The sequence below is a fragment of the Otolemur garnettii genome, unplaced genomic scaffold, assembly GCF_000181295.1.
Source record: "Otolemur garnettii isolate 467f Iridium unplaced genomic scaffold, OtoGar3 scaffold00031, whole genome shotgun sequence".
In the NCBI taxonomy this organism is placed as follows: Eukaryota; Metazoa; Chordata; class Mammalia; order Primates; family Galagidae; genus Otolemur; species Otolemur garnettii.
In genome coordinates this window covers 8,188,241-8,201,832 of record NW_003852426.1, presented here as the reverse complement: position 1 = coordinate 8,201,832, position 13,592 = coordinate 8,188,241, and the positions used below count along the sequence as shown (strand labels likewise).

Below are 13,592 nucleotides of genomic sequence, written 5' to 3'. Positions count from 1 at the left end.
TGAGGTTGCTGTGAGCTAGGCTGAGGCAATCTAGCTGGGGGCAACAGAGTGAAATTGCATCTCAAAAAAGAAAGAAAGAAAAAACAGTACCTGGGCGTTGTGGCAGGCACCTGTAGTCCCAGCTACTTCGAGGGCAGAGGCAAGAGAATTGCTTAAGTCCAAGAGTTAGAGGATGCTGTGAGCTGTGATGCCACAGCACTCTACCAAGGGTGACAGCTTGAGACTCTGTCTCAAAAAGATCCACCCTACCTAAGCAGTTGCCAGAATGGTGGGCTACCCTAGCCAAAGTTGGATGATTCTCAGTCTGGATATTCACTGTGACTAGCGCTTTCCTTCTCTTATGTAAATAGAAGAATCAATAATAACTTAAAAACTACTTCAACCAGGTGTAATTTTATGAAGGGAGTTTCTCAGGCAAACTCACTCAAATCTGGAAATAGATTACGTCTCAAAAATTTGGATAACAATTTCTGCATATTCCCATTGAAAACTGTATAAATCTGGGCAGCGCTTATGGCTCAGTGGGTAGGACACTGGGCCCATATACCGAGGGTGGCAGGTTCAAACCTGGCCTCAGCCAAACAGCAACAAAAAATAGTCGGGCACTGTGGTAGGCACCTGTAGTCCCAGCTACTTGGGAGGCTGAGGCAAGAGAATTGTTTGAGTCCAGGAGTCTGAGGTTGCTGTGAGCTGTGACGATATGGCACTCTACCCAGGGCAGAATAGTAAGATTCTGTCTCAAAAAAAAAAAAAAAGGAAATTGTATAACTCATAAATTGAGAGAAATAGAGAACAGAAAATGAAGGTGGTGGTGTCCAATCAGACTCCAAGGCTTGAGAAGTTGTGTAGTGCTTAACAGGGCATATATCTCAGAAACAACTATGGTAATTCAAGAAAAAAATGAAAGAAATGTTTTTCAATTTTTGTGTATCATTCTTTCAAATGTTTATCAGTTGTCAGGATATAAATGCTTGTTATTTAGAACTAAATACTTAATAAAATGAAACTGTTAGGTATTTCTGTTGGCCTAGAAACAGGGTACAAAAAAGGAAAACACTAAGAACCAAGAAAGCCTGAGAACCTCTACTGTACATATTGGAAGAGACAGATCACCAAGACACACTGTCAAAAGATAGAAGAGCAAAAGAGCAAGACCATATGCATGACATCCTAAAGAGGGAAAATACAATTATGTATTTTTATTTCTTATAATTGGATAAAGAGCTTTTGGTGAGAGAAGATACCCAAGAAGGGTGAGGTCTAGGAGAACAGGTCTTCTCAAGGAGATCATAAGGATACACCTGCATGGAACCTCTCCATGGTGATTCAGCTCTTGGGAATTTGTAAACTTAACTTCCTGGAACTTGGAAATTTCCACTTCTGTGAAATCCTATAGTTCTGTGGGGGCTGGAATAACATCTCCCACTTGATTCAAACTGGCCAGTGAAAAAGGTACCTATGGGTTGGAATTTTTTGACTAGAGATAAAAAAGGAAAGACCAAGCCAATCGGGGAGTGGGGCCATTTGGAATTCTTCCATGCTGTTAACCTCCCAGCTGGTGAATAAAGCCCTTCCTCTTATAAACATGGTGTTTGGGCTCTCTTTCTCTCTGTTGGGCTTCATCTTCCTACAACACTGGAAGTAAAGATACACAAGAAGACCAATAAAAGGGATTATACACACATGCAGGGGTGAGAGCATGGGGACAGAATACCAAAATGATTACCTATAACAAGCAAAAGTTAAACTTGATTTACATTTTTTATCACAGGAGTTTACACAGGCTATGTTTTTATATTTAGTGACTTATGAACCATATGAATGTTATCTATTAAAATGTAAAATAAACATGAAAAAACTGATTTAGCAATGTAGCACAATTTCTTTGAGGAAGAAGGAAAATTAATGAAAAAAGATGTCAATTCAAAGCTTGGCTTCTTGTGGGAGATACTGAGGAAAGGCACAGAAGGCAGGCATGTAAAACAGTCCTTCCTAGAATTTATAACTTGAAGAGTACATCATAATTCTAAAGCCTATCTGCACTGACCCATCCATTTCCATACTAGAACACAACCTTCTCAGGGTTGATACTCAGGAAGAACAAAGCCTTTCCCAGAGTCCTGGGCCTGACTGACTCTCCTCTCCACTGTACTCCAGAACCATCACCAGTGTAGCACTCATCACACTGCCTTAGAGCCAGTCATTGTTTACCACATGCTGTCTCTACTGGACAAGGTTGCTCCTGGAGAACAAGAACTGCGTCACAGTCAACTCTGTATTCCCAACACCTGGATTGAGGCTTTCCACTTAATACAAATTAATTAAATCTTACTGTAGTTAATTTAAAGATATGTCAGGCAAGTGTCACTTTCCTAAGGACCTCATGAGTATATGACTCCTTAATAGATTTCCTCTAATAACACCTCTGATAGGTGGTGCAAGATGTTCAGGCCTCAAAAGTCTAAGGATGAGGATGGAATATTCTATTAAAATAGGACACAGTTTAGAACACTGATATTGTTTAACAGATCAGACAACTTTGGTTCAGGACTTTTATACAGCATAAAAAGGTTCATGCTATATATACATTGGGATGCTATGCAAAAGTAAAAACCCTCAAAGGGCTTAAAAATCTAATATAAAAAGTAAATATTCATTTTTACGGATAAAGCATTATATAAAAGAAAGGACAAGTGAACATGTATGAAAAAAGTAGAATAAACTTAAAACTAAAATTCTGGCTCCTAATCAGTTAGCAAGAGGAATTTTGGTGCCCTTTATGAGAGGCACAAAATCTGCCCCTTCCCCTTGGTAGCTGTCCACGTCTCCTAATAAGGAGCTGACTTGCTTACATGAACCAGTGCAGCACAGATCACAGAGTGCCAGGGAGTGCCACTCAAAAGGAAAGACCCAGAACACTAACAATGAGTAACCATGGAAACTGAGGGATGAGGTGAAATTTATTTTCTGTTTTCCACTTTGCTGCATTTTCTGCATTTACGAGAAACAAGAATATATTAGTTTGAAAATCAGGGTAAAAAATAAAGCTATAAATAAATAGATTACCATTCCAAGCATTGGGAAGAGTTGGTTCCTTTCCAGAGAAATCTTCAGAGAATACCACATCTGAGGGGAAAGGTCTCTATAGTGGCTCCCGCTATCCCTGGGCCTCTCATCCATTATTGCCAATGCACAGGAGAGAAATGCACCCACATGCTAAAGAATTGTACTTCCCAAGATGTACTTCAGTTAGTTGCTTCTACCTGCACTGCTTAGTACAGGAAGAGGTGGTACCAGGAAGGTGGGCAGCTCCCTGAGTACAGCCCTCAAGTTTCTTTTGAGCAGCTCAGAGAACCAGGGTCTTGATTAATCAGAAGCTACAATGTTAACTCAGTTATTATTCCTTTCACCAGCTATCTGGGTATTCATAGGTATACCATGAAAAGGTTTTAAATCCTAGCATCTTTCTCAAAGAAAAGTGTGCCCTTGCTCCAGTCCTCGGTAGCTGCCAGGCTGTTAGGAATGCTTGAGGACCCAACTCTGAGCACTGGAACAATATGAACACCATTCCTGGCAATGTAGGGTTCCTGCACCTTTGGATTTCAGAGAGAGTTGTTTTGTTTCCTTTTGTCTCCATAACATCTCTGGGCAAAAATGACAAGGAAAACCAAATTTGAGTAGAAGACTCACTAGGCAAATCAGTGGTTGACTCTGGTCCAAAGTCCTAGCACCAGACTTTGGTAACATCCTCCTTCAAAGGTGTTACCTACTGTACACTGTCCTTTCCTGGCTATGAGAGTTAGGTTGACAGGAACTAAAATATCACCCTATTATTTCCTGTGAGATCAAGAAATGTGCTAGATAAGGAAATAAGTCTTATTTGTTTTATTCATATGGTATATGGAGCCAATTCTTAGCATGGCATGATTTAACACAAAGTTCCCTAGATTAGTCCTGAGGTCCATAAACTGCCATGATCGCTACTTATTCTTACCCATAGGCCTTTGGGGACACTTTTTAAAAATAAAAACCAGAAACTGTCACGGCTGTAGTAGGAACTGAAGAGGAAGTTTAGCTTCCCAAGACTGATAAGAATTTAGCCAATACTGAGCAGACAATTTTGTGATGAGGATATAAATTACAAGGAGTAATAAGGTCAGTCTATTAAAATCATTAGTTTCATTAAGAACTTGCCAAGACTGAATAGCATTACCATTTTCTTTCCAGGAGGTCTCCTTCTAAAACCGACCAGAGAGTCCAAAACATTATTTAGGGTTTTCATTTACGACTTCTTCTCTACCTGATAGAAATCATTATTAAATTACTGTAAAGAAGAAAGTTTCACTTTACAGAAGAACCAGAGGCTACCCAGCTGTTGGCAAAATTTTTCACACGGCAATAGAGCAGTAGGGCAAACATTTCAAGATTAAAAATGACAGCGACAAGCTGGGCACAGTGGCATGCACCTGTAGTCCCGACCACTCCGGAGGCTGAGGTGGGAAGATCACTTGAGCCCCAAAGTTCAAGACTAGCTTGAGCAATATAGTGAGAACACCATTTCTTAAAAAAATCTTTTTAAAGGGGCTGAGGGTGGTAGCTCAGCACTCTGGAAGGCTGAGGCGGATGGACTGCCTGAGCTCACAGGTTTGAGACTAGCCTGCCTGAGCCAGAGCAAGACCCCATCTCTAGCTGGGCATTGTGGTGGGTGCCTGTATTCTCAGCTCTCTTGCTGAGGCAAGAGAATTGCTTGGCCCCAAGAGTTTGAGCTTGCTGTGAGTTATGATGCCAAGGCACTCTACCAAAGGTGACAAAGTGAAAAAAATCAATCTCAAAAAAAAAAAATCTTTTTAAAGAAAAACTATATGTATATACTGTAAAAAAGAAAGAAAAGAAAAGAATGAAACATATAAGGAGGGGCAGCTCCAACCATTAATGGCCAAGGTGAGCAACATACAGAAACAAAAGAATTATTAATTTAATAAACATCACATCCTGCCTACCAATTTCTGTGGAATACATCATTCCTGTTTAAAGACTCAATTTCTCCTTCATGCCAGACAAATGGTAATTCGTTAGAGCAATTTAACAGATACCGATAAAGGAAGCTTTTGATTAAGGTCATGAATCTGGGCTGACAGGAAAGCAATGGTGGTTCAGGGCAAATAGCCTAGTTAGGAAAGAATTAAATCTGGTGGAGGAAAGGCACATTTAACAGAGCACCAGTGAAGGAACCTGGCAACTTCTGGAGCAACCAGCTGTAGAAAGGCCAGAAGCCCATATTAGATGCATAGCAAAGGAAAAAAAGGACATCTTCTCGGGGTCTAGACCACAGTTTCCCTGTGAGAAACAACCAGAAAGAACAAAATGGCCTCATCTGCCTCTCCTTACTTCAAAAGGCCATTATTTGACAGCAAATTTCCAAGAATTTATCTGCACTCGAAAATGCCTTCAAACTTCTTTAAAGAACTCAAAAGAATGCACGATGCAACAGTGGCCATGACAACAGTTTTCTTCTTTACCCTGGGCAGATCTTAGTCTTTGACCTGACAACACAGCTACCTTGTGAATAATATAAAAAACAAACTGATTAAATAGATCTATTCATGAAGTCATCACATTGCTCTAACAGAGAAAGAAAACACAAGGTCCAGACAGACAGAAAGTACTTTTTCATTTTTCCAATTGTCCTCCCTAAAGAGCATTTTTCAATCATCTACTGGAACAGGATATTCAAGTAGAAATGGTTGGAGCAAATGGTAACACCTCTGCTTTAATGCAATGACTTTAACAGAAAAGTGGCATATACATCTCAGGGAACATGCAGATAATCAACTAGCAGGGCACAATGTCCAGGGGACACCTAAGAGGAGTCAATACAAAACACAGATGATATAAATGCTAAGTACTTAATGAAATGATCTGCAGACCAGAGGAGACAGGCAAACTGAAAGATGTGAAGCATTTTAAGCTTCTTGGAAAAGACATTATTGCCTTCTATCAAATTTATTCAGCAAATATTTACTGAGCATTTACTTCCTGGCAGGTACAGGGGGACAAGGCGCAGTCTCACTAATGAAGACGTCACACTGTAGCCCTCAGTTTATGTGTCATTATAGAGCTGCCCCTTCCTAAAATAAATTAACCTGGGGAAATTTAGAAATGTTAGTCTCCCTCTGTGTCCTTCATCATTTTCTACAAACGAACGGCCCAAGTGGCCTATTGCCAGCCACATACAAAGGACTGGCCACCTCTGGATTTCCATTCTATGCACACAACACCAACAGTCAATCTGACTGAGTCATATAGCGCCACTTGCAGAAAAGGTTAAAGCTATTTGGTAAAAATTAAAGGGAGTAAGTGTGTATGTATACGGAGGGGAGGTGGTAATTTCAATTCACAGTCACATTTTTTTGGTCCTTTCTTTTTTTGAGACAGAGTCTCAAGCTGTCACTCTGGTTAGAATGCCATGGTGTCAGCTCGGCACCTGTGGCTCAAGCAGCTAAGGCGCCAGCCACATACACCTAGGGTGGTGGGTTCGAATCTCCAGCCCGGGCCCGACAAACAACAATGATGGCTGCAACCAAAAAATGGCTGGGCGTTGTGGCGGGCACCTGTAGTCCCAGCTACTTGGGAGGCTGAGGCAGGAGACTCGCTTGAGCCCAGGAGTTGGAGGTTGCTGTGAGCTGTGATACCATGGCACTCTACTCAGGGGGATAGCTTGAGGCTCCGTCTCAAAAAAAAAAAAAAAAAAAAAAAGAATGCCATGGTGTCACAGCTCAAAGCAACCTCAAACTCTTGGGCTTAAGTGATTCTCTTCCCTAAGCCTCCCAAGTAGCTGGGACCACAGGCACCCACCAGAATACCTGACTATTTTTTGTTGTGGTTGTTGTTGCAGTTGTCATTATCGTTTTAGCTGGCTCAGGCCAGGTTTGAACCTGCCACCCTCGGTGTATGTGGCCAGTGCCCTGCCAACTGAACTACTGGCGATGCCAGGTCCTTTTATTTTTTTTATAAAGACAAGGCCACACTGTCTTGTCCAAGCTGGTCTTGAACTCATGGCTTCAAGCAATCCTCCCATTTTAGCCTCCCAAAAGTACTGGGAATACAGGCATGAGCCATAGCGCCTGGACCTACAGTCACTTTTTTTTTTTGCAGTTTTTTTGCTGGGGCTGTGTTCGAACCCGCCACCTCCAGCTTATGGAGCCGGTGTCCTACTCCTTTGAGCCACAGGCACTGCCCTACAGTCACGTTTTTAAAAGCTTAAAATGTACTAATAATCAGACTGGTTTACTTGAAGGTTTCTTAACCTTATGTCCTCTCCTTACTTCAAAGAGATGTTACTTGAGGACAAATATCTTTAGATAGAACCAGATGCCTCTGCCACCCAAGTATCTTTTTTCTTTTTCCAAGACATGCTCTTCCTTTTTCCCTTGCAGCCCACCTCTCCCAAATATCCCTACCCAAGGAGACTCTACCTTCACCAAGCTACTCAAATCCCAGATAAGAAGAAAAATTCCCTTTCTCAACAGTCTCTACAACTGATGTGCCCATTATGCTTTTGCCATTCCACTTGGAAACTTCAAATATCTATCTGTAGCCTTTCTTACCTACCCTACAATCCACCATGACTCTAAAGGCACACATACCACCACACACAAAGTTATGAGAGCCTCTCATCCAGCCTGGACCAGAGCCACACCAAATGCTCCATTAGCTGTACCACCTGTCAAGCTTCTCTCTGGACCAGCTTTCTCCATAGCAGCTGATGAGTAACTGCCCTTCAATTAGCCTACCACGTGTGAATAAACTGTATTTCCTACCACCCTCAAAGGATGCTTCACACCCTTTCAGTCATCAATCTGTTACCAAATTCCATTCCAGTTTACCAGTGATCCAACAGAAGATCTAAAATGCATGCCTGCTGGTGTAGTGGGCTGAATATAATAGTATTCTCCCCCAAAATCATGTCCTGTGAATGCGATCTTATTTGGAAATAGGGTCTCTGCAAATGTAACCAAATTAAGATGAGGTAATTCTAGATTGGGGTAGGCTTTAATCCAGTGACTGGTGCCCTTGTAAGAAGAGGGAAATTTGGCTCGGCGCCTATAGCTCAACCGGCTAAGGCACCAGCCACGTACACCTAAGGTGGCGGGTTCGAATCCCCAGCCCGGACCCGCCAAACAACAATGATGGCTGCAACCAAAAAAAAATAGCCGGGCGTTGTGGCGGGCGCCTGTGGTCCCAGCTACTTGGGAGGCGGAGACAGGAGACTCGCTTGAGCCCAGGAGTTGGAGGTTGCTGTGAGCTTTAATGCCATGGCACTCTGCCCAGGGGGACAGCTTGAGGCTCTGTCTCAAAAAAAAAAAAAAAAAAGAAGAGGGAAATTTGGACACAGACAAACACAGAGAAATAGGTGCAGGGAGAGAATGAAGTTAATGCTGCCATAAGCCAAGGAACACCAAGGATTGCCAGCAACCACCAGAAGCTAAAAGTAGTAAGGAAGCTGAGAGCTGTCGGAGGGAGCATGGCCCTGCTGACACTTTAGTCTTATACTTTTAGCCTCCAGAACTGTGAGAGAATAAATTTCTGTTGTTTTGAGCCACCCAGTTTATGGTAATTTATTACACCAGCCCTAGGAAACTAATACAGTTGGCAAGTCAAGGTAAATGTAAATATGGAGCTACTTCTAATTGCTCAGTACTTGACACACGCTCCCAGACACTTTACAATTTCTCAGAAGCATCTGTGGTAACTATGAATAACCCTAAAAAATAAGCAAAGCAAAATGCTAGTTTCAACTAGATCAGTGAAATCTTTTGAGCTTAGTGTAAACAGTGAACACAACAATGCTTCAATACTGCTGGGTGTTTCTGACAGAAGATAATGAGGAAACACCATTCAAAATCCTGAGGAAAATTAGGCTGACTGCTTCTGCAAAGAGCCCCTCCCTTATAAAAGAGCCCCAGCATCATTATTTAAGTATTAAGTGGCCAGAACACTCAATGCTTACCACTACTTCTAACTGGTTTAAGGCAGCAAGAGTGCCACCTATACTCTTCTGTTGGAACACCAATAGAAGGCACTTCCAAAAGAATTCCAGTTTTTTATTTCAAACAAGTTTCCACCCTCTTAGGATTAGAGTACCTCAGGCCAACATTTCTGTGCAGAATATACCTCGTTTTCTCTAAGGAGAAGGAAACAAACTATATTCTGCTCAATCCAGGCACCAGGGATTCAAATAACTAGGTGGCCAGTGGCCTTAGACCACACAGGAAAGCATACCTTTTACTCCGTGATTGACAGAGGAGGGAGGTTCATCATCAGATGTGGAGCTGAGGTTCAGGGCAAGCTCTGCAACTCTTTTTTTCTGTTTCTTGATGGGGGCAGTGCATTCTGGGTCTGCTCTCCTCCTCATTGTTAACTGTAACCATAAATCCAGACAGTCAGCTGCCCTTGAGTCATAGCCACTGGGATCACAGCAGGAATTCCTAAATACAAATCATCAATGGGATGAAATTTGGCAATTATACACATCTTTCAGTGCCAGCACTTGAATAGCTTCTTCCTCAGAATGAGGTCTAGGATGCCAGCCACACTCTGGTTTTCAATAATAGCTGTTTGTTTTACTGGGAAATAGGGTGCTCACAGGCCCAAAGGCCTCTAAGCCATTGGTGTCAGATTCCAAAAAGTCATGGGTCAACTGCACAAGCTAAAGGGAGTGAGGGGGGGACCTTTGGGTACTTATATTACTCTATACTTTTGATCCCACATTGGCCACACGTGACAATTTTCACTGGAAATGAATTACAAAACCTAATAAATACCAACCAATAGGTGAAGGGACTATACCAGAATGATTGTTCCATTACCATTATTGTTTTGCTAGAACAACTAACAGATTACATAATATGATATATATTGGTTTTTTGGTTTACTTCATGACGTTTGAAAATATGAAAGAATTGGGAAAGTTTTTAAGCAGAGTAAGTAATAGAAACAGTGGCTTAGGATTGAGGAAAAAGAAGAGTTAGAAAGGTGTTGGGGGCGGCACCTGCGGCTCAGTGAGTAGGGCGCTGGCCCCATATACCAAGGGTGGTGGGTTCAAACCCAGCCCCGGGCAAACTGCAACAAAAAAATAGCTGGGCATTGTGGCATGTGCCTGTAGTCCCAGCTACTCGGGAGGCTCAGGCAAGAGAATCACCTAAGCCCAAGAGCTGGAGGTTGCTATAAGCTGTGATGCTATGGCACTCTACCAAGGATGATAAACTCTGTCTCTAAAAAAAAAATTAAAAAAAGAAAGGTGTTGGGACTACTTCACAGAACTGAGGTACAAAAACAATAATTTTAAGAACAGGAACCCACCCTCACAAAAAAGAATGGAAACAGGCAGGCACCATGCCACCATCACCCATGCCCATGGGTAAGCATATGAGAGGTAAGCATGAGAAGAAAAATAGATGGAATGAAATTATTATGAGACCTCTGAAGTCTAAAGGATTAGCCAAATTAAAAAGCGAGAATGAGTAGTGAATACACTATGATTTACACACAACTGATTGCCTGTAGGAAACTCAGAAAAAAGGACTCAAAACAGGGTGAGTGACAAGCTAGGCTGTAATCCTGGAAGAAGGGGAGATGGAAGAGTACAAACGTTGCCTCAAAGCATGAGTCACAGCAGCCACGGCAGGAAAGCAATGAAATTCAAAGATGTCACCAATCCTCCTAATCTCACAAAATCCTGGATCACATGTTTCCGTTTTCTCCAGCTCAAGGGTGAGCCAGTCAACAAAATGCACAAGTGCATCCTTTCTAAGGAGGCAGCCTCTTACCAGGCACAGTGAGGGGCTAACCTGGGGAAGCAGGAGGAACAGGAAACATGGAGAAAACAGAAAGCAGTATCAGACTGGGCCACATTTCACTTTAAACTGCTGTCTTAAATTTCCCCCAAAAGGCCCACAGGTGAGCCCATCACAGAGCCTGCTTCTTATTACATCAAATGAAAACAGGCTCCTGTGAATCTAAAGCGAGTCTAGGGGAGAATGGAAGTTCATGAAACTCAATGTGGACTGTGTCAGGTTGGGGTGGATGCAAGAAGAAAGGAAATAGTTATATGAAAGGCAGGCGATGCTAATGTTCCCCCTCCAAAACCACATCACTTTAGATTTGGGCCTTCCAAATCAACTAATCCACCTTCCCATTTTCCAATGGAAAAAGTTGAGGCCTGAAGTAAAAGGCCGCACAGCTACCCAGTGCCCAGCTCAAGTGACTTAAGAATGTGCTCTGGCAGGGAACTTCTAAGAGCAAGGCAGGAGGCCTTGTTCTACTTGCTGCTTCCCCACATAAAGGGCTCAAATCCCCTCTGCAGTCTTCTCTCCCTGGGCCTCGGTTTCATGCTGCCACCTATATTCGCAGGGTTAAGAGATGAGCTTCCATCTCCCCAGGCAGTATCTTCATTTTAAGATAACGTGAGTGTGTCAATGTGTGCGCAGACACGCATGTCAGCGGCAGCTCTAGCTCCAGAGAGCTGGCGTGGGGGTGGCGAGATAGGAGGGGAGACAGAAGGGACCAGAAGGCGGGTAAAGTCACGACCGCGGGTGGAGGGACGAGGCGGCGGTGGAGGGGAGAGGGATGCTGAGCCCGCGCGCCCGCCCGCCCGCTCCCCCCGGGCCGCGCGTCGGCACTCACGCTGAGGGGAGAGGGCTAGCTGCCAGGGAGCGGAGAAGGGGTCAGGCCGACGTTGTCGCCGCCGCCGCCAGGCCTGGCCCTGCCGCTGCCAGAGCCACCGCCTCCTCCCTCAGTTTCGTTTTCCCACAAGCAAGTCCAGCTCCGCCAGACGCGCCGTCGCGCTCGGGTCCCGCCCTGCGGGCTGCGCGGGCTGATGACGTAACGGGGCACCAGCTCCCACTCTCTCTCCCCTCCCACTTCCCCCTCCCGACGCGCTCCCGGCCCTGAGAAAGGCAGCTCAGGTCCTGGCCGGCCCCATAGCTTAGCCCGGGGCCAGGGGGCCTGCGCCACCGAAGAGCCGCTGCAGGAGAAGACGCAAAAGCAAAAGTAACCGAGTGTCATCTCTTCCGGCTCTGGGGAAGAGAAACCAATACAATAATTTAAAATGTTAGATGTCCTCACACTATTTTACTTAATCTCATCATTATCTTCATTTTACTAAGAACAAGTCCAGATTGCAAACTGGTTGAGAGCAGGAGCCCAATGTCCTTGTTCACTGCTCTATCCCAACATCCAGCCTACAAGACACCCTTAACAGATGTTGAGCAAAGGACAAAGGAAAAAAGGAATGCCGCCTAATCGCCTCACCATATGGACACAGATGGCCGTCCATCTCAAACCCTCTTCCGATTTTCACACCAACATGGCCAAAAGTCTGTTGAACGTCCTCACTCCATCACCTTAAACCCCATAATTTCAAAGTCTACCTTATGTTCTCCCATAGCCTGCTTCTCCCCACCTCCCACAGTGAACGCACTGCCATCCATCCTGTTGTTCCAACAAAAAATCTGAACAGTCTCCATCTTCCTCATTCCCCAGAACATCTGATACACTTAATTGAGTTTACCTCCTAATTGGCTCTCAAACCTTTCCATTGCCAAACTCATGCACTCACCTTCTCCCAGCAAGAATTCCTCCAGTATCTCCGAATCATCATTCCTGTCTCCAGTTGTGATCCCTCCATGCATTCTTCACAAAACCAAAATGATTGATTTTAAAAAGGAAATTAAATCTGATCCTGTCACAACCTATCAATGATTGAAACCCATCAATGACTTCTCACTGCTCTTAGGATAAAGGTGATATCCTTAAGGTGGCCTACAAGTCCCTATAGTGTGACCCCTTTTTCAGTTGCTCTTTGTAGTGCCAGTTCCTTAGTTCTCCTCATCCTCCTCTCAGAATGTTAATAAACGTCTCTTAAGTATTCATACCCCTGCCTAGATCATGTTTCTCTCTGTGTTTGTTTGGCTAAAGCCAACTTATCCCCTCAGGTCTCAGATTAGTGTCTTTATCTCTGGAAATCTTTCTTGACCACACTTGGGACACCCTGCCCCTTAGCTTCCATAGCACTCTGTTCTTCCACTATCAAAGCACTTACCACAGTGTTGTGTAAGGGCCCATTGATTTATCTGCCTCATCCACTCAGTTGTAAACTCTGTACAGGAAAGGTTATGTCTATCTGCACTACATTCACGCTATTTTACCTAGTGGCTAATGGTAGGTGCTTAATAGACTGTAGGAGTGTGGAAGATGAATGAAGGTTGAATGATGTGCTCAAGGTCACAGAGTTAGGAACCAAAAAACAGGTATTTAACTCTGTTTTTGATGTTTTTTGTTTCGTTTTGTTTTGAAACAGAGTTTTACCCTATGGTCCTGGGTAAAGTGCTATCATGTCATAGCTCACAGAAACCTCATTACATGGGCTCATGTAATCCTCTTGCCTCAGCCTCTCAAGTAGCTAGGACTATAAGCTGGCTAGTTTTTCTAATTTTAGTGGAGACGGGGGCCTCACTCTTGCTCAAGATGGTCTTCAGGCTCAGCACCTGTAGCTCAAGCAGCTAGGGCACCAGCCACATACACTGGACCTG

General features: G+C 43.6%; 1 protein-coding gene across 1 annotated transcript in view; it reads right to left on the bottom strand.

The window, feature by feature from the left end:
• Positions 1-11,883, bottom strand: part of CMTR1 (cap methyltransferase 1) — a 58,931-nt gene extending 47,048 nt beyond the window's left edge. Inside the window, exons 1-2 of the mRNA XM_012804825.2 lie at positions 11,686-11,883; positions 9,283-9,421 (exon numbers count right to left, since the gene is read on the bottom strand). Of these exons, the coding sequence (XP_012660279.1) occupies positions 9,283-9,415 (133 nt within the window). The 5' untranslated portion in view covers positions 9,416-9,421; positions 11,686-11,883. The remainder of the gene's footprint in view (positions 1-9,282; positions 9,422-11,685) is intronic.
• Between the last annotated feature and the right edge of the window lie 1,709 nt (positions 11,884-13,592).